This window comes from Octopus bimaculoides, chromosome 4, assembly GCF_046866305.1.
Source record: "Octopus bimaculoides isolate indiv1 chromosome 4, ASM4686630v1, whole genome shotgun sequence".
Lineage (NCBI taxonomy): Eukaryota > Metazoa > Mollusca > Cephalopoda > Octopoda > Octopodidae > Octopus > Octopus bimaculoides.
The window spans coordinates 138,787,260-138,806,816 of NC_142931.1; the positions used below are offsets into that span (position 1 = coordinate 138,787,260).

At 39.9% G+C, this 19,557-nt stretch overlaps 1 protein-coding gene across 1 annotated transcript in view; it reads left to right on the forward strand.

Moving 5' to 3' along the window:
* The window catches only part of LOC106868228 (kinetochore-associated protein 1), a 67,630-nt gene that overhangs the window by 11,264 nt on the left and 36,809 nt on the right, over nt 1–19,557 (forward strand). The window contains exons 9-28 of the mRNA XM_089351555.1: nt 191–255; nt 1,017–1,126; nt 1,811–1,955; nt 3,058–3,095; nt 3,368–3,430; nt 3,565–3,640; nt 4,300–4,419; nt 5,399–5,488; nt 6,146–6,202; nt 6,510–6,571; nt 6,698–6,806; nt 7,216–7,359; nt 8,423–8,479; nt 9,687–9,803; nt 11,725–11,844; nt 12,835–12,978; nt 13,970–14,065; nt 15,392–15,495; nt 18,154–18,262; nt 19,308–19,445. Of these exons, the coding sequence (XP_089207681.1) occupies nt 191–255; nt 1,017–1,126; nt 1,811–1,955; nt 3,058–3,095; nt 3,368–3,430; nt 3,565–3,640; nt 4,300–4,419; nt 5,399–5,488; nt 6,146–6,202; nt 6,510–6,571; nt 6,698–6,806; nt 7,216–7,359; nt 8,423–8,479; nt 9,687–9,803; nt 11,725–11,844; nt 12,835–12,978; nt 13,970–14,065; nt 15,392–15,495; nt 18,154–18,262; nt 19,308–19,445 (1,964 nt within the window). The remainder of the gene's footprint in view (nt 1–190; nt 256–1,016; nt 1,127–1,810; nt 1,956–3,057; nt 3,096–3,367; nt 3,431–3,564; nt 3,641–4,299; nt 4,420–5,398; nt 5,489–6,145; nt 6,203–6,509; nt 6,572–6,697; nt 6,807–7,215; nt 7,360–8,422; nt 8,480–9,686; nt 9,804–11,724; nt 11,845–12,834; nt 12,979–13,969; nt 14,066–15,391; nt 15,496–18,153; nt 18,263–19,307; nt 19,446–19,557) is intronic.

Consider the following 19,557-nt stretch of genomic DNA (forward strand, 5'->3'; position numbering starts at 1 on the left):
CTGGACCAGTACCAGACTGCAGGCCATAGTTTAGGCAGCAGCAATATTCCCATTCCAACAACAAACAGTTTGTTTGTTTTCTTTCTTTGTTAGATAGCTTTTACTCTGCCATGAAAATTATTTGCATATCAGACATCTTGTTAATGTCTTCACTTCACCTGATCAAGAATGCTGTATTCCGCTTTTGTAGATGTTGGTATTAAGTCCATTCAGACAACATTGAATGGGAAATATTTCTTCGTTCTGGATAAAAATGTGAGTAGTCTGTGGTTTGACAATTTTTCTTCTCTCTCTTTATATGATTTTGTCCCAGACAAAGCTTGAGGCCACTGAAGCATAAGGGAGTACATCAAAAGAAATGAAGGGACCTATACATTTAAAACAGCTGTCTAGCTTCCATGCTAGTGGCCCGTAAATAGCACCATTTGAGCATAATCATTACCAGCGTTGCCTTCTAGCACTTGTGCTGGTGGCACGTTTGAAAAACATTCCAGCGAGGTTGTTGCCGGTGCTGCTGGACTGGCTCACGTACAGGTGGCACGTAAAAAACACCGTTTTGAGCGTGGCTGTTGCCAGTATCGTGTGCTGGTGGCACGTAAAAGCACCCACTACACTCTCCAAGTGGTTGGCGTTAGGAAGGGCATCCAGCTGTAGAAACTCTGCCAGATCAGATTGGAGCCTGGTGCAGCCTTCTGGCTTGCCAGTCCTCAGTCAAATTGTCCAACCCATGCTAGCATGGAAAGCAGACTTTAAACGATGATGATGATTGACAGAAAGTTTGTCCATCTCGCATTCAGATTACTCTGTCAAATCTCTTTTACTTGTTTCAGTCATTTGACTGTGGCCATGCTGGAGCACTGCCTTTAGTTGAGCAAATCGACCCCAGGACTTATTCTTTGTATGCCTAGTACTTATTCTAGCGGTCTCTTTTGCCAAACCGCTGGTGTGTTTTGTTATAACATCTTGTTTTTTTTGTTTGTTTTTTTTATCTTTTCTTTCTTTTTGTCTGTCTGCAGGAAACTCTGAGCCTCTGGGATGCCACTTCTTTGATTCTTTTAGAAATTTTCTCAAACTTGACTGTGAAAGGATTCAACGTTCTGGATACAAGTGCTTTATCAAGCTCAAGGTAAACTAATTCATTTAACTCGTTAGCATTCACATTGCTTTGTCAAATGTTATGCTTATTTATTCATATTTAACATTGGTAATGTTCCATGCTTGAGAAGACCCATCAAGCCAAGTGAAATCATAGTTGTGACACATACTGGTGGCACGTAAAAGCGCCCATTACACTCTCAGAGTGGTTGGCGTTAGGAAGGGCATCAAGCCGTAGAAAACCATGCCAAATCAGACTGGTGTCTGGTGCAGCCCCTCAGCTTTCCAGCCCTGGTCAAATCATCCGACCTATGCCACCATGGACACCAGACGTTAAATGATGATGATGAATCTGGTACTTATTCTCTTGGTCTCCTTTACTGATTTAGCAATTTATGGAAGCATAAACACACCAACAGAGGGTGAAGCAGAATAGGAGGATTTGGTGGTGGTGGCAGTGGCGGCCACAAACACAAAGACATTCACGCACACACATACATATGTACATTGATATCATTATCATCATCATTTAGCGTCTGCTTTCCATGCTGCCATGGGTTAAATGATGATGAGGAATGTAAATCTGCTTAAAACTAATATAAATCAGAGTTTCGAAAAGATGTTTAAATTGTTATTCAGCTACTAAAATCAAATGCATATTAATTATTCTGGCTATAATCCTCCTTTTAATCTGTTGTTTTAATCTGTTTTTTAGCCTCAAAAATATTCGAGTTGTTATCCTGAGGAAGGAGAAACCCAGTGAAACTTTTCTAGAAGTACGACAGCTGCCTGGTTTTGAATGTATCTACCAATTAAAACTGGGTGCAGTCGTTGAGCTCACTCAATCAAATTCTACCCAGGTAGGTTCTTTCTCTAATTTTAAATTTCTTCTTTTTTTAAGAGGTGCTAACATGGCTATGTGGTTAAGAAGCTCGCTTAGCAACCACGTGGTTTCAGGTTCAGTCCTACGGCATGGTGCCTTAGACAGATGTGTTGCTTTTAGAGGAGATACATGGTTTCACCTGTTGGAAAAGAGAGAGGACTGTAGTGAAGATGTGGCAGGGTGTGCCATCCTTGGATGAAATAAATGCTAGATGCTCGGGTAGATTCGTTATAATATCTGTGCCAAGGGTGGTGAGCTGGCAGGACCGTTAACATGCCACGCTGAATCATTAACATGCGAACTGGCAGAATCGTTAAAGTGCTTAGCAGGATTTCATCCATCTTTACATTTTGAGTTCAAAATCTGCTAGGGCCAACTTCACCTTTCATTCTTTCAGGGTTAATAAAGTAAGTACCAGTTGAGCACTGGGATCAATATAATCAACTTAACCCTTCCCCTGACCTTGTGCCAAAATTTAAAATTATATCATCATCATCATATTATATTTGTACCATCATTTAGAAATGGTTAACTAATAATGATGAAGGCATCAGATTATTAGCCAAAATGGCTAATATTTGTGTCTTGTTTACAACATCTATACCAGGTCCTTTAATAAATCGTTAACTGGTCTCACTTTATATTAAACAGAATTTGCTTAAAAGAGCAAAAACGAAGTATAGACATCCTCTGATTTGAGGAATGTGACAGGAAGCTGTTTGTTCAGGTACTCAGCCTCACCTATGGACTTCTTTTACCTGAGTCAGTAATCAACTTTGGTTCTGGGTCCAATTATGTTTTGATGATCCATGCTGGAGCATAACAGTTCATATTGTGTTAAGTCATGTACAGGTATCCACAATCAATAATTTGTGGATTGCTCGGCCAGTTGCATGTTAATTTCACGAGCAGGCTCTTCCGTTGTTGATCAGATCAACTGGAATCCTGATCGTCGTAACCAACAAAGTGCCAGAACAGGTAATCCATCACTTGATAAAGGCCTTACTTAGCTATGAAAAATTCCACCACAGCAAACTAATGAAAACGAAATTCTGATGTCTAGAATTGTTTATTTGCAGGAGAATTTGAATATTGTCGAAGGTTGTACAGATCTGATGTAAGTAAGATGTTTTTGTCTAAACATTTTCATCATTTAACATCCACTTTTCCATGCTTGCATGGGTTAGATGGAATTTGCTTTTAGGTAGATTAAGTGGTGACAATTAGAATGTTGCTTGTAATGTAGAACAGGATGCAACTAGATCACATTGTAGATATTACAATATGAAATAAACTGCACCTTTTACCTGTGTATTCTCTAACTTAACGATACCAAAAAGGTTTTCTAACATAACCACATTTTATTTATTTGTCGGTCTTTTTCTATAGAAATCCTGAGAGTTTTGAATCCTTGCGATTTCGTCTCATAACAGAAAGTGATGCAGAAACACGGTTCGTTGACCATTGCTATTTTATCGTCAAATTATCTTCTGTGTTATAAATTATGAAATCATGCTTGTGTGTGTGTATATACATGGAGAAAGAGAGAGTTTATATTATTTGTATTATTTTCATATGCATTTCAGGTTTCAGACTTTGCTTCGTAAGATGCGCTTTGAAGAAGCCAAGAATTTTGCAGAACAGTATGGCCTTGACATACAGGTAAATGGTATTTGTCTTATTTAGATTTCTGCTTGTTGACCAAGTTTCACTTCTTACAATCTTCTATGGAAAAACAACCTAATGCTATTTACTTTATTGTCTTCATTTAATACATTTTCTGACAACCAGAGTAACATTAACTCTTTTGATACCAACCCGGCTGAAACCGCCTCTGGCTCTGTAGTACCCAGTATGATCATTGTAAACAGAAGAAATATTCAACTGTTCAATAGACTATAGATTGTTACTGCAATGGCAACTTGTATATTTGTGTGAAGGCACGTGGCGGTTGAGGTATTCAGCTCATGGTTGTAAGGTCATGAGTTCAATTCCCTGCAACACATTGTATCCTTGAGCAAGGCACTTTATTTCTTGTTGCTCCAGTTCATTCGACTTGCAAAAGTGAGTTGTACTTCTAAATTCAAAAACCCAACCTTGTCACATTCTGTGTCAAGCTGAATCCCCTTGAAAACTATGTTAAGGGTATGCATGTTTGTGGAGTACTCAGTCACTTGCGATCAATGGAACAGGTTGTTCCTTCAATCGGATTAACTGGAACCCTCGTCATAACCAACAGAGTGCCAGTATATACTTGTAGGGTAAAAATGTTCACATATTTATACCAAAACAAAATGTCTAAATGCCATTTCTTTTTACAGTCTCTCCACAAAGCTCATTTAAAGCATATTTTAGATATGCTGTCTCCATGGAGAGAAGACACTGTCGACAATAAAGAAGAACTGACGAATAAGCTGTGGCCTCTTCTCAAGCTGGTTAAAGTAAGTACAGAATTCTTCCTTCTATTTGATTTCATTCTTATCTTCTCCTGCCAACATAGATATTTTCTCTCTCTCTCTAACCATCTATCCTTTTTCTCTTTCGTTTTTTTCATGCTTGAGTGGTCAGTGAAGGGCATCCAACTGTAGAAACAAGTACTCCATGAAAACACCCTCTCACTCGGATGGTGGAGAGACACACAGACACACAAATATACACACACACACAGAGAAACTTCGCAAGCTATCAAGATGTAAAACAGTTGCTCCCACAACGTCTTTCTGGTGGTTAATTCCATGCTTGCATGGTTTGGACTGGTTGTTGCACATCAAATCAGACTTTATTTCATGGTTACTCCCTTTGTTGATTAGTCAGGGACCACGTCTCCCTCATACCGTCTGTTTATGACATGTCATTAAAGAGGTTGCCTTACTCTTGGCAATACTCTCAGGTGCGTCCTCTCTGTTTGTTCAACAGCATCACAGGATAATCTTTTTTTCTTTTTTAGGTGAGGGACAATTTATATATTTTTAAACTAGGGAAAGGTATTGCTTCAACAAATATTGTCTTGCACACTACTTTGCGACTTTGAGGTGCCACATAAGAAAACACCTGTATCAGCACCATGGAAAAAGCACTTGTGCCTGCATCGTGTGGAAGACATCCTTGCCAGTGCCACACAAAGAGCACCCAATACACTCTGTAAAGTGGGTTGGCGTCAGGAAGAGCATCCAGCTGTAGAAACTCTGCCAGATCAGATTGGAGCCTGGTGTAGTCATCTGGTTCACCAGTCCTCAGTCAAATCGTCCAACCCATGCTAGCATGGAAAGCGGACGTTAAACGATGATGATGATGATTGAGTGGTTTGTAGTGGGTTGACTTTTCCATCAGTTCCAGTTGTTAACAAAGTAGATGATCATAAAATCCTATTTAGTGACACTGACTGATTTTGTTTGTTTTGATTCTTGCTTTTCTTTTCAGGATGACCATTTTGTTGTGCAATTGTGCCTCTCCACAAGTTTGACCACTTTCTCAGACACACACAAATTACTAGAATACATCAAGTTACGGGTAAGTACATATTCCATCCAGTTTGTGTACTTTGTAGAGTTCATCATCCTTGTTTATTCTGTATTATATAGGTATCACTGATATTTTAAAGGCCTTTTCACTGCCAAACGCACTCTGTATCAGCATCGTCACCCTATATCTAGTTAACAGACTAACTTTATTCTATCATCTTCCAGTGTCACGTATAAAGCACCTGTGCTGGTGTCATGTAATAGTACTGGTGCTGGTTCCATGTACAAAAGCACCCAGTACACTCTGTAAAGTGGATGACATTAGGAAGGGCATCCAGGTGTAGAAACCATGCCAAAACAGACAATTGGGACCTGGTACAGTTCTCTGACTGGCCAGCTCCTGTCAACCCACCCAACCCATGCCAGCATAGAAAATCCATCATAATCATAGTTTAATGTCCATTTACCATGCTGGCATGGGTTGGACAGTTTGGCTGAGGTCTGGAGAGCCAGCAGCTGCACCAGGCTCCAATCTGATCTGGCAAGGTTTCTACAGCTGGATGCCCTTCCTAAATGTTAAAATGATGATGATAGCGATGATTTTATGCAAAACCCAAACTATTGTAGGAAAGAGCTTGTCATATCCATTTTGGTTTTGTATCTTTTTCCAGTTTTTGAAATGTTCGGTATTTGTTTCGTTTTTCAGTTGACCAACAAACCAGCCAACGAAAAGACTGAATTAGACAACACTCTCTTAAATAAAGTAAGATTAACAAAAATTATTATTTTGAATGGTTACCCACTCACCCCTATCCTGTACTGCTTCTCTTATATTCACCTCCCTGTAACATAAGGGTACCCCTAACACATCATCAACACTATCTTCTTCAACCCATATGCACAAATAGGATGTTGGCTAGTAGCATTTAGGTGGCTGGCTGTGGTATAGTGTATCTAGAGGCATCAGTTCCTTTGTATTGGATACTGCAAAATGATGGAGTAGGATGTTGGCATGAGCCAGTAACTGAGTAATAACACATTCTCTCTCACTCTCTCTCTTTCTCTTTTAGGTGAAGCAGGTGCTCTATCGTTTCTACACTTTCTGTTTTGCGCTTGGTCGTAAATATTACAAGTAAGAGAATTTATCTTTTTTTTGTATGTCTCTACAATCTAAAACTGAAGAATTTCCTGTCATTCTCTGTTTCTTTTTTTTTTTTCTCCATCATTTTCATTTTATTTATTTATTTTTGTCTAACAGAGCAGAAGTATGGGAAGATTTCAAGAAGGCCGATCTCTTTCACAAGATAATCAACTCTTTCCATAGCGAGTTACTTCATGTAGCGTTTACAATTTGGAGAAGGCACCATGTAAGTTATAGAAGGTTTCTTTAACCCTTTTAATGATACCACCCCAACTTCTTTGATACAAACTTCCTGCCTCAAAGTAATCTCAATTAAAGCCTTTAATTACAATTTCTACTTTCATGCCTTCATGTTCTTAAATTAACCTTTAGCATGCTGCATTTTCTTTAGAATTGTTTCCCCTGTTACTACAGGGGAGAAAACTCATACTGTGACATGATGTAACTACTGTATGCTAAAGGTTAAAACAGTCACTGGCATAATGAGCTTCATATATTCAGCTGTTTCATCACTCTCAATGTCCGAGGCTTTGTACCTGTGTGTAATAAAGTGAGATTTCTAAATGAATTTTTATAATTTGAGGTCGGTTTTCATTTTACTTTCTCACTTTCTTCTTTGTCCATCTATCTTCAAGCATGAAATTGCGAGATTGCATTCTGTTGACTCCCTGGAACTGATGCTAAACAGTCTACCACTCCATGTCAGCATCACCCAGCTGCAGGCATGGTTACTGGAAGATTTCATCCCGTATGTTATTAGAGTGATTCCACGTAGTTTGGTAAGATTCTTAGTTTCTATCATAACCAGTTTCAATCATCGCGTGTGTGTCTTTCTGATTGTTTCAGCTCCTGATTTACTTAATACTGAATAGATCAGACATTGCTATGTGGTTAAGAAGTTTGCTTTGCAACCATAGGGTTTCAGGTTCAGTCCCACTGTATGGCACCTTGGGTAGGTGTCTTCTATTTTCTGCTTCTTGTTCTGTTTACCACTGCTTCGACTCTTTCTGTCTCTCTCCCTCTTTCCTACTATATCTCCAGGCCAACCAGAGCCCTGTGAGTGGATCCAGACTCATACACCTACATGTGTACAAAATTGCTTGGTGCAGTCATGATACAGTATTTAAAGAAAGATTTTCTTAAATGTTAACTGTTTTAAAAATGTCTTAGATAAACAGAACGACGCTTATCTTTTGATATAAAATTTGCACATTGTGTGTGTGTGTGTGTAAGCACTTTCATTACTCAATTTTTTTTCAAAAACATGTGCGTGTGTGTTTCTGTTTACTTGACATCACGTGATTGTTGTGTGTGTGTCATTGTCATACTAGCAGTGTCATTTATTTCCAATATACTGTGAGAACATGACTGACTATAAATAGTGGGAGAAGGGAATTACTTTACCTGGCAGATGTATCATAAAATTACTAAATGACAATTAAGAGGAACTCAACTTGAGAAGGGGTGACTGTCTCAAAAATAAAGAATTTCTCTAAAACTGACCTGCCATTAAGGAAAAGGATAGTTTTACTCTCTGGAGACGCTCATGGACCTGTGTTTCTGGCTCAATAGCTGTCATCAGCACAGAAATTATCCAACTTTATTTGCTGTAAGCAAAGGATTTGACTTACACAAAAAAAAAAACCAGGAGAAAACTATCTCTCGTTTTACTTTCTACTTCCTGTTCTGTCTACCACTACTCTTTCTCTCTCTCTCTCTCTCTCTCTCTCTCTCTCTCTCTCTCTCTCTCTCTCTCTCTCTCTCACACACACACACCTACCTACCATCATCTACCTTCTCTTTGAAAATGGCTTCTTCATCCATCACTCTTCTCTATTACAGAATGTGCTCATATCCTGGATTATTCTCAAAATAAAAAACATGGAAATTTATGAGAAGGTAACGTCTTTGTTTTTTTGTCTCCCTTGTCAGAGGGTTGGGTAGAAAAAAAAATTCTTTGGTATCCACTGACTTTCAAGGCTTAGGTTCCCTTCTTACTGGGGTTTTGTGACTCTGGACAAAGAACACTACTCTGATTGAGCCAAACTGGAAATTCCTCCCCATTACATACTGTAAAGTGACTGACATTGGAGCTTTAATGCAGTCCTGCAGCTTACCAGAAAGTGTGAAACCATCCAACACATGACAGCATGGAAAACTGACATTAGATGATGATGATGACGATGACGCCACTGCTGCTGCCGCCTTATCAAATGTTGTCATTGATAAAATGGTAGGGTGTGATTTGAGGGTTTTTTTTTTTTTTTTTTTTTGCTATTTCTTATTTCTTTATTGCCCACAAGGGGCAAAACATAGAGGGGACAGACAAACGGATTAAGTCGATTAGATCGACCCCAGTACGCAACTGGTACTTAATTTATCGACCCTGAAAGTATGAAAGGCAAAATCGACTTCGGCAGATTTTGAACTCAGAACGTAAAGACGGATGAAATACCGCTAAGCATTTCGCCCGGCGTGTTAACGTTTCCTATTTCTTTATTGCCCACAAGGGGCTAAACATAGATGGGACAAACAAGGACAGACAAACGGATTAAGTCGATTACATCGGCTCCAGTGCGTAACTTGTACTTAATTTATCGATCCCGAAAGGATGAAAGGCAAAGTCAACCTCGGCAGAATTTGAATTCAGAACGTAGCGGCAGACAAAATACCAGTAAGCATTCCGCCCGGCGTGCTAACGTTTCTGCCAGCTCGCCACCTTTTTTTGCTATTTCTGGCTGGTTGTATGATCATGTAAAGGCTCGCTGTTTGTGGTATCACTGTCAAGAATTTTGCATGTCTATTGTGGAATCTAGAGTTTTTCTCTTGATAACTTTGTTATTCATTTACAGATATAGGCTGCATGAATGTGTAATAAAACTGACTTCCCAATGACTTGGCTTTGGTATTATCATTCTAAGAGTGGATGCATGCTTCATAAAAGGGATCTAGGGATTTGTTTCTCAGAGTTTCAAAAAATGGTATAACTATCAGTGGTCAACCTACATTAGAAAGAGACCATCTGTTATTAGTATCGTAATTGTTATGTAATTAGGAATATTTGATTATGATAATGAAGACTTTCATTTTACTGTTTTTATTCTAGGCTGAATGGCCATCAAACGCTCTGTGTGTGATGGAAACTTTCTATAAGAAGTTTACCAGTTTGTTAAACATGTCCTCCGACCAATGCATGTCAACACCTTCTGAGACAGCTCTCAAGGTAAGATTTCACAAGTTACAGGTTGGTCCTTCATTAAATCATCAACTTTACAATACCGCTACAGCTTCATGATCTTATCACCATCGCTTTTGTATTTTATTCCTATCTTGGCTGTGGTTGCGGTGGAGGCACAATGGCCCAGTGGTTAGGGCAGCGGACTCGCGGTTTCGATTCCCAGACCGGGCATTGTGAGTGTTTATTGAGCGAAAACACCTAAAGCTCCACGAGGCTCCAGCAGGGGATGGTGGCAAACCCTGCTGTACTCTTCCACCACAACTTTCTCTCACTCTTTCTTCCCGTTTCTGTTGTGCCTATAATTCAAAGGGTCAGCCTTGTCACACTGTGTCACGCTGAATATTCCCGAGAACTACGTTAAGGGTACACGTGTCTGTGGAGTGCTCAGCCACTTCGTTAATTTCACGAGCAGGCTGTTCCGTTGATCGGATCAACTGGAACCCTCGACGTCGTAAGCGACAGAGTGCCAACAACAAATAGCTGTGGTTGCTATGATCTGAGCTCTTCTCCAGATTTATTGTCTACCTGTTCAAGTTGAAGGACCATATCTTCTGCAAGACGTTCTATCTTTCTACAGTAGGATCCGTCGGCAGCAGCCACCCTCAGTGCATCTTTCAATCGAAGGTTGAGGGAATACCTGTTGCCCTAACTACTGTAATTCATTTTCCTCCTTGAACCGTTTTTGTGGTTTGAGAATTTCCTTTTCCAAGGCCACGTTGCTATCTTGAAGTTCAACCACTTGCATTTTGTGTGGATTTTCTTCTGTTGATTGCTAGCCAAGGTCCACAAAGTGTAGAGTGGCTCCCCTTCAGTCACAAACACCTGATCTTTAGTCTTCTCGGCCATTGCCACATCTCCTTTGCCCATTTAATTTTGCCATGTCAACACCACTCCCTCATGTGCTTTAGCCTGTCATCTGAGGTGCTACATCAGAGTGTAATATTTAGGGGCTGAGTGAGGGGCCAGTGATGCCTGTCCACTCTACCACTTAAGGGTCCGAGCCCCTTTGATATTACCTCTTCTCAGAGCTCCCTACACTTCTGCTGCCGTCTTTCCTTAACTTTGTCTCCTTCAGTATTTCCAGATTATTATTATTATTATTATTATTATTATGTCGACTTTGCCTTTCATCCGTTTGGGGGGGTCAATAAAATATGTACCTGTTGGGTACTGGGGTTAATTACATCGACCTACCCCATTCCCCCAAACTTGGTGGCATGGCTGTGTGGTAAGAAGTTTGCTTCCCAACGACATGGTTCCGAGTTCAGTCCCACTGTGTGGCATGTTGGGCAAGTGTCTTCCACTATAGTCTCAGGCTGACCAAAGCCTTGTGAGTGGATTTGGTAGACAGAAACTAAAAGAAGCCCATCATGTGTGTGTATGTATGTATATATATATATATATATATATATATATATATATATATATATATATATATATATATATATACATATATATATATATATACAATACAATTTTTTCTGAATTTTCAGATTTTTTTATATGCTAGGCCACTTGGTTTTAAATTGAATTAATATTCAATTTATCACCCTCTCTCTCTCTCTCTCTCTATATATATATATATATATATATATATATATATATATATATATACGTATGTATATGTGTGTGTATGTATGTATATATGTGTGTATCTGTGTTTGTCCCCCTACCTTCGCTTGACAACCGATGTTGGTGTGTTTACATCCCTGTAACTTAGCAAAGTCCTGGGGTCAATTTGTTCGAACAAAGGTGGTGCTCCAGCATGGCCATAGTCAAATGACCGAAACAAGTAAAGGAATAAATAACAAAAAATAGAATAAGTACTCGAAGCAGGTCAGTATTATTAACCATGTCAAATTTGCTATATTTCATGCATTTCGTTGTTATTTTCTGGCTTTTACAGACATACACCAACTTCAGGATAACTTTAACCCCGCTGATCAACTTAATCACTGTATTCCGCCAACTGGAAGGCCTTTATACGAAGTACAACTGTAAAATGACAGCTGCAAGTTTTGCACAGGTAACATTTATGGCTTTTTTGTTTTTTTTTTTGTTTTCTTTCTTTATCTCCTTCAGTATTTCCAGATTATTATTACAATGTCGACTCTGCCTTTCATCCTGGGGCGGGGAGGGGGGGGGGGGGTAAAATATGTACCAGCTGAGTACAGGGGTCGATTACATCGATTTGCAACCACCCCTGATATGACACTTGCAACTTTGCATCCAATGGTTTAAACTAGTTCTTTGTGGGCAAACACATGTAATTTAGTGGGATTGGCTCTGTACAAAGTCTTTCCTCTAACTTAAACAAGCACAGACATCACTTAATTTTTCACGTCTCCCTTATTAGTTGCATATCATTATCATCATCATTTAACGTCCGTTTTCCATGCTGGCATGGTTGAACAGTTTGACAAGAGCTGTCCAGGCGGTGAGCTGGCAGAATCGTTAGCACGCTGGGCAAAATGCTTAGCAGTATTTCGTCTGTGTTTACGTTCTGAGTTCAAATTCCGCCGAGGTCGATAAATTAAGTACCAGTTACGCACTGGGGTCGATGTAATCAACATAATCCCTTTGTCTGTCCTTGTTTGTCCCTCCTATGTTTAGCCCCGTGTGGGCAGTAAAGAAATAAGAGCTGTCCAGGCTTCAGTTGTCTGTTTCGGCATGGATTCTACAGCTGGATGCCCTTCCTAAATCCAGCCACTTTACTAGATGTTTTTACGTGCCACCAGCATGGGTGCATTTTATAAGGCACTGGCACAGTTGCTTTTTATGTGGCACTGGTACCAGCAGAGTTGCCAAGTAACTTGCAACAGTTACTTCAGTAAATACCTTCAGATGAATAGTGCAGTTAATTAAGCTTTCTATGATGTGTTTGCTTTAAGTATGATACACAGATTGCTGTTTTAATCCAATATTGCTTTTGTTGCACTTACTGAATTTTCATTTGTTAAAAAAGTTAAAGATAAACCTTGTTAGTTTAATGTTATTCATTTTCTTTTACATTCAGGAAACTATTGAGTCGGTTGTCTTTCGGATGCTGGATCGCTTGGTGGCCATAGAATTGATGGACAAAACCCTCAAGGAAGTTATCCACCCATATATAAAAGAATACCAACTCAATGAGGATGACATATTCTGCAAATATATTAAAGTATGAATGTTGTTGGTCTTGTTGTTATTGAGCATTTCTCTTTTTTATATGAAATGTTACTATCCTCTATATTTTGTGACCATTTCATAGAAATTCAGAATTTCAGATACTTGTTTTTTCTTCAATTACTAACCATTTCTGTACCACAGTTATCCCTTTCATTATATTCATTTAACATCTGTGGTTCACGAAGGCATGGGTTGTACAATTTCAAGAGGATCCAAAGACTGGTCCAAAGAGTGCATTTTGTTCCTGTGGTTGCTACAGCTGGATGCCCTTCTTAATGCCAACCACTTTACAGAGTGTATTTGGGTTCCTATTTTGTGACACCAGTACAAGTGAGATCACTATACGGCTTGCAAGGCTATGATCCCCTTCAACTGAGCAGGGCTGCAGTGGAGAGGGAAGCAGTCTATGCTATCGGTTGATTGCATCATTGTATAACAATTGCTCTTTCTTTGCTAGTGTATGGTACTGGTATGCTGACACCACGATCAACTAGCTCTCCCAACAGTACATGTCTTTAAGCCTTCAGCATTTAAACTAGTTGTATCTTGTCAAAATATTCTGTTCATCATCATCATTTAACATTTGTTGTCCATGCTGGCATGGGTTGAACAGTGTGGCCAGAGCTGGCATGCTGGGTGGCAGGTGTACCAGACTCCAGCCTGTTCTGGTATGGTTTCTACAACTGGATGCCCTTCCTAATGCCAGCCACTTTACAGAGTGTACTGGGTGCTTTTACATGTTGTATGTTCAGACTAGTCGACTCTGGCCTCTCACACCTACCCTACAATATCATTCAAAAAACAAACAATCGCATCACTGAAGTCTTGACGCTGCAAAATAATCCATGATTATTTCAAAACAGTGTGAATATGTACACATCACATTTGACTGAGAAACCTGAATGCTAAATGGTTAACATCTCCCAAAACATTTGTTGATTTATTGTAATTCTTCTTCTGAATATTCTTTTTGGTTTTTCTAGGATCTTCTCGAACGAACTCACTGCATCAACTATCTTGGCCACGCACATTGGGAATCGAAAGCTTTGGCTGTCATTGGTTATATTTCTGATGTAAAAGTTAGTATTGTTAACCTGTTCTGCTAGTTCTACTGGCTGTTGAACTATTTTGACTTTTATTGTCTTGTTATTATTGTGTTGAATCCTCTATTTGTTTTTTTTTTTCTCTTTTTCTTAGCAGTCACCATTTTTAATGCATCATTTAGCTTTACTTGAAAACCATTACCATATTTACTGGCACAAAAGACACTCGGGCATATTGGATGCACTCAAATTTCAGCAGTACATCATCATCATAGTTTAACGTCCAGCTTTTCATGCTGGCATGGGTTGGACGTGGCAAGCCAGGAGGCTGCACCTGGCTCCAATCTGATCTGGTAAAGTTTCTATAACTGGATGCCCTTCTTAATGCCAACCACTCCGAGAGTGTAGTGGGTGCTTTTTACGTGCCTTAGGAAAAAAGGTTTTTAGTGCTTTAACCCTTTCCTTAATGACCTGGCTGAAACCGGTTCTGGCTCTGAGTATGTTTCCATAAGTTTTGAATTAATTCTTTGTTATATTTAAAGTATAATTGAAAGAAACACAGAGAATCTCAAAATAAATATAGTAATGAAAGGGTTAAAGCATATAATATTAGCCCAACTTCACATATAGGATCCAGTTTTTTTCATTATTAAGACATTTTTCTAGAAAAACACAATTATGTCTCATATGCCATCAAAAACAATTAACTGGGCATTTCAATACATTTTGATAAGAATTGCAGATGGCAGAATTAGTCAGACACTGTATTACTGTATTTATTTCTTTATTGCCCACAGGGGGCTAAACATAGAGGGGACAAAAAGGATTATGTCGATTACATCAGTCCCAGTGATTAACTGGTACTTATTTAATCGACCCCAAAAGCATGAAAGGCAAAGTCGGCCTCAGCAGAATTTGAATTCAATATAATGGCAGACGAAAGTGCTGGGATCGATACATTCAACTCAAAATCCTTCATGGTGGTGCTCCAGCATGGCTGCAGTCAGGTGACTGAAACGAGGAAAAGATAAAGGGTAAAAGATCAGCCCTAAATATTCTCTCTTTTTGATGTTCAGATCTGGCCTCTCATACCTACCCTACCTAAAGCATTACTCTAAAAATAAACAATCAGTTCATTGAAATCTCAAAGCTACAAACAGGTAATGCATGACTTAATTCAAATCAATGTGAATAAATTAGCATAACATTTGACAGAGAAATCTGAATGTTGAACGGTTAAATGCTTTGAGGTCTTTCTGGAGTTGGCTTAAACTACACTTAGGTCATGTTTATCACTACTAGAAATAAACAATATTGTGAAACAGACATGCGAGACAAAAGTCATTTTTTTGTGTCTTTTAGCAAAAAATTTCTGCTGTGCTGGAAGTCATAAAATGGGCACCAATTCCATGGTCTGATGGTATTCGCATACTAGTAGATGATACTACCAAACTAAAACAACCAGAGTGAGTTCTGCAACCCATTTTTCTCTCTTTCAGTTTATATATATTATCATCATCATCATCGTTTGACGTCCACTTTCCATGCTAGCATGGGTTGGACGATTTGACTGAGGACTGGGGAACCAGATGGCTGCACCAGGCTCCAATCTGATCTGGCAGAGTTTCTACAGCTGAATGCTCTTCCTAACGCCAACCACTCCGAGAGTGTAGTAGTTGTGGTGAAAGAGTATAGCAGGGTTCGCCACCACTCCCTGCCAGAGCCTCGAGGAGCTTTAGGTGTTTTCACTCAATAAACACCCACAACGCCCGGTCTGGGGATCAAAAGTGCAATATATCATCATCATCATCATCGTTTAACATCCGCTTTCCATGCTAGCATGGGTTGGACGATTTGACTGAGGACTGGTGAAACCGGATGGCAACACCAGGCTCCAATCTAATTTGGCAGAGTTTCTACAGCTGGATGCCCTTCCTAACGCCAACCACTCAGAGAGTGTAGTGGGTGCTTTTACGTGTCACCCGCACGAAAACGGCCACGCTCGAAATGGTGTCTTTTATGTGCCACCCGCACAAACCAGTCCAGGGGCACTGGCAACGATCTCACTCGAAAATCCTACGGGAGTCAGTCAGGCGGTACTGGCAACGGCCACGCTCAAAATGGTGCATCTCATGTGCCACCCGCACAAGAGCCAGTCCAGGGGCACTGGCAACGGTCTTACTTAGCTTGCCGGGTCTTCTCACGCACAGCACATTTCCAAAGGTCTCGGTCAGTAGTCATCGCCTCGGTGAGGCCCAATGTACGAAGGTCTTGCCTCACCACCTCAGCCCAGGTCTTCCTGGGCCTACCTCTTCCACGGGTTCCCTCAACTGTTAGGGTGTGGCATTTTTTCACACAGCTATCCTCATCCATTCTCACCACATGTCCATACCAGCGCAATCGTCTCTCTTGCACACCACAACTGATGCTTCTAATGTTCAGCTTTTCTCTCAAGATACTTACACTCTGACGGGTATTCACATTGACATTACACATCCAACGGAGCATACTGGCTTCATTCCTTGTGAGCTTACGTATGTCCTCAGCAGTTACAGCCCATGTTTCACTGCCATGTAGCATGGCTGTTCGTACGCATGCGTCATACAGTCTGCCTTTTACTCTGAGTGAGAGTCCCTTTGTCGCCAGCAGGGGTAAGAGCTCTCTAAACTTTGCCCAGGCTATTCTTATTCTAGCAGCTACACTTTCAGCGCACCCACCCCCACTACTAACTTGGTCGCCCAGATAGCGGAAGCTATCGACTACCTCTAGTTTTTCACCCTGGAATGAGATAGAAGTTGTTTCCTGTTTGCTTACAGTCTTTATTGCACCTGAACATCTGCCACAAACAAAAACTAACTTGCTAGTTAACCTGCCTTTGATGTTGCTGCACCTCTTATGTGTCCATAGATATATATATATATATATATATATATCAATCATCGTCATCATACGTCCTCCTTCCTTGCTGGCATGGGTTGGATAGTTTGATAGAAGCCTGCGCCATACTTCTGTGTCAGTTTTGGCACTGTTTTTATGGCTAGATGCCCTTCCTAACACCTACCAATTCACAAAGTGGGCTGAGTGCATTTTATGTAGCACCAGCACAGGCAAGATCAGCCTGATGCCCTTCCAAATGCCAACCACTTTGCAGTGTGGACTGGGTGCTTTATAAGTAGCATCAGCACTGGCAGGGTCACCAAGTAACTTTACAAGACAAGGAATCTTTAAGAGGAGAGGCAGCATCGGAGGGGGTGATCTTGTCAGATGATGAACTGTTAGTGTGACAGACAGACAGAAACAGGTGTCTTAAACGTTTTCTGTCCTAATGGTTAAGTTTCACTTACTGTGATGACTGTCTTTTTATCATTCCAGTTAATTATATAACTAATTTACTATGCATTTTGTTAAATTACTATCACTCACCAGTTCGACCTGATCCCTTCCACCATTTCTTCAAAAATGTAAGTAGCCATGTAGCTCCTTTATACTAAGAAACCTGTTCTGTTCCAGCCCTTTTTCTCTCATACTTCACCCCTCTCTGCTACTTAATCTCCTAACATAGTGTTGATCCCTTCTCCTCCACCTGAGGTTTGCAATCTTCCTAGCTGCATGAAGTAATTAAGAGCATAAAGCTCTTCCTTGTTATCACCTCCCTGGACAGACCTCCAGCTTGCCACTGGATTAACCTACCCTCTTCTCCCCAGCTGGTACTTCTATCAGCAGGGTAGACTGGTGCAACACGAAATTTAGTGCCTTGTGCAAAGGTTCAACATGTCATCTTGTCCTTGTAATGTGACACCCTCACTATTCTCTCTTATATAAATAGTATATGATTTATAGGAGCTGCAGATGGCTGAGTCACTGAGGTATCAGACTACCAACCAAAGCATCAGTGGTTCATATCTCATTATTTACATTCTGCAGTGTTCATGGCCTAATCCCTTTACTTTCACTGACCCCATGTGCAACTAGCTGTGAAAAGATGTATCTGGCTCTGAAATTTTTCCTTCAGTAATCGTGTTAAGTTTTCAGAATAATTTTACTCCAAAATATCGAAATGATTCCAAACTTCTGCTGTAACTTCTCTAGGACCTCCTGTGATAGTTCTTTCTTTCCATATACAGAGTAGAGGCCATTAAAAAATATGCCAAGCTTGTGGAGCTGAAGTTGCGTCTTGCAAGATATGATCTGAAAGGAATCAATGTTCCCACTCCAAACACAGAAGAAGCTCTGGTAAATTTTATCTTTTCTCAAAAGTAGTTTCCTTTTTTCTGCTCCTCACCTCAAATGTTTTTTTTAAAGTTATATAAATATAGAGAGAGACCTGGAAACTGATGTTATGGTAACCCCACCTGTAAACACTGTTTTGTAGTCTAGTGACATTGGTGGTGTTCGCTTGCAAACACAGGTGTTATAAAAATATCTTATTTGATAGAAAAAAAACGCATAAGATTTGGCAACAGTAAGTGCATCTTGCAATGCAGTACTGCCATAAGTCTTTGCATGTCCAAAGCATTTTTATCAATTTGTCCTAAATGCCCATGCTTGGTTTCTGACTTGTAATTAGCCTTTGTTTTATGTTCTTAGTAATGTAAAGCTTTCCTGCCATGCGACCCCCAAATCTTATGAAAATATTGAAAAAAAAATTGGGAATGTGTATCATGGATGATGCATGAGCATCAGGGAGATATATCCTGTGTATCACATGATACAAAGGACACTTTTACTTGTTTCAGTCATTTGACTGTGGCCATGCTGGAGCACTGCTTTTAGTCGAGCAAATCGACCCCAGGACTTATTCTTTGGAAGCCTAGTATTTATTCTATCGGCCTCTTTTGCAGAACTGCTAAGTTACAGGGACATAAATACACCAGCATTGGTTGTCAAGCGATGTTGGGGGGACAAACACAAATACACAAACATATACACACACACACACACACACACACACACACACATATATATATACATATATACGATGAGCTTCTTTCAGTTTCCGTCTACCAAATCCACTCACAAGGCTTTGGTCAGCCCGAGGCTACAGTAGAAGACACTTACCCAAGGTGCCACGCAATGGGACTGAACCCAGAACCATGTGGTTGGTAAGCAAGCTACTTACCACACAGCCACTCCTACGCCTATACGACTGTCTAAAGATTAATAACACTTATATGATCCATGCCAACATTGAAAAAACAAATGTAAAAACAATGATGTAAATGGTTAAATCTTAACCCTTTATTTTTTAACCAGTTTTTATGATGTTCCATAATTCCAGCAATTGGCCAAATACATTCTCCACAGAGATCTGCCTGAAAGTATGGAAGATGCTCTACATATTTTGAAACCAGTTGACATCTGTATGAAAAGAGAGCTCTATGTCTTCCGCTTGAGACAGTATATGGTGAAAGATAAGGTAAGGGTTGTCTTATCATCGACCACATTTGGTTTTGCTGTTGTTGTTTGCTTCCATTAATATTCTGTTAGATGTGTAATGTCAGGTTGTATTAAAGCCAGAGTAAAGGTGA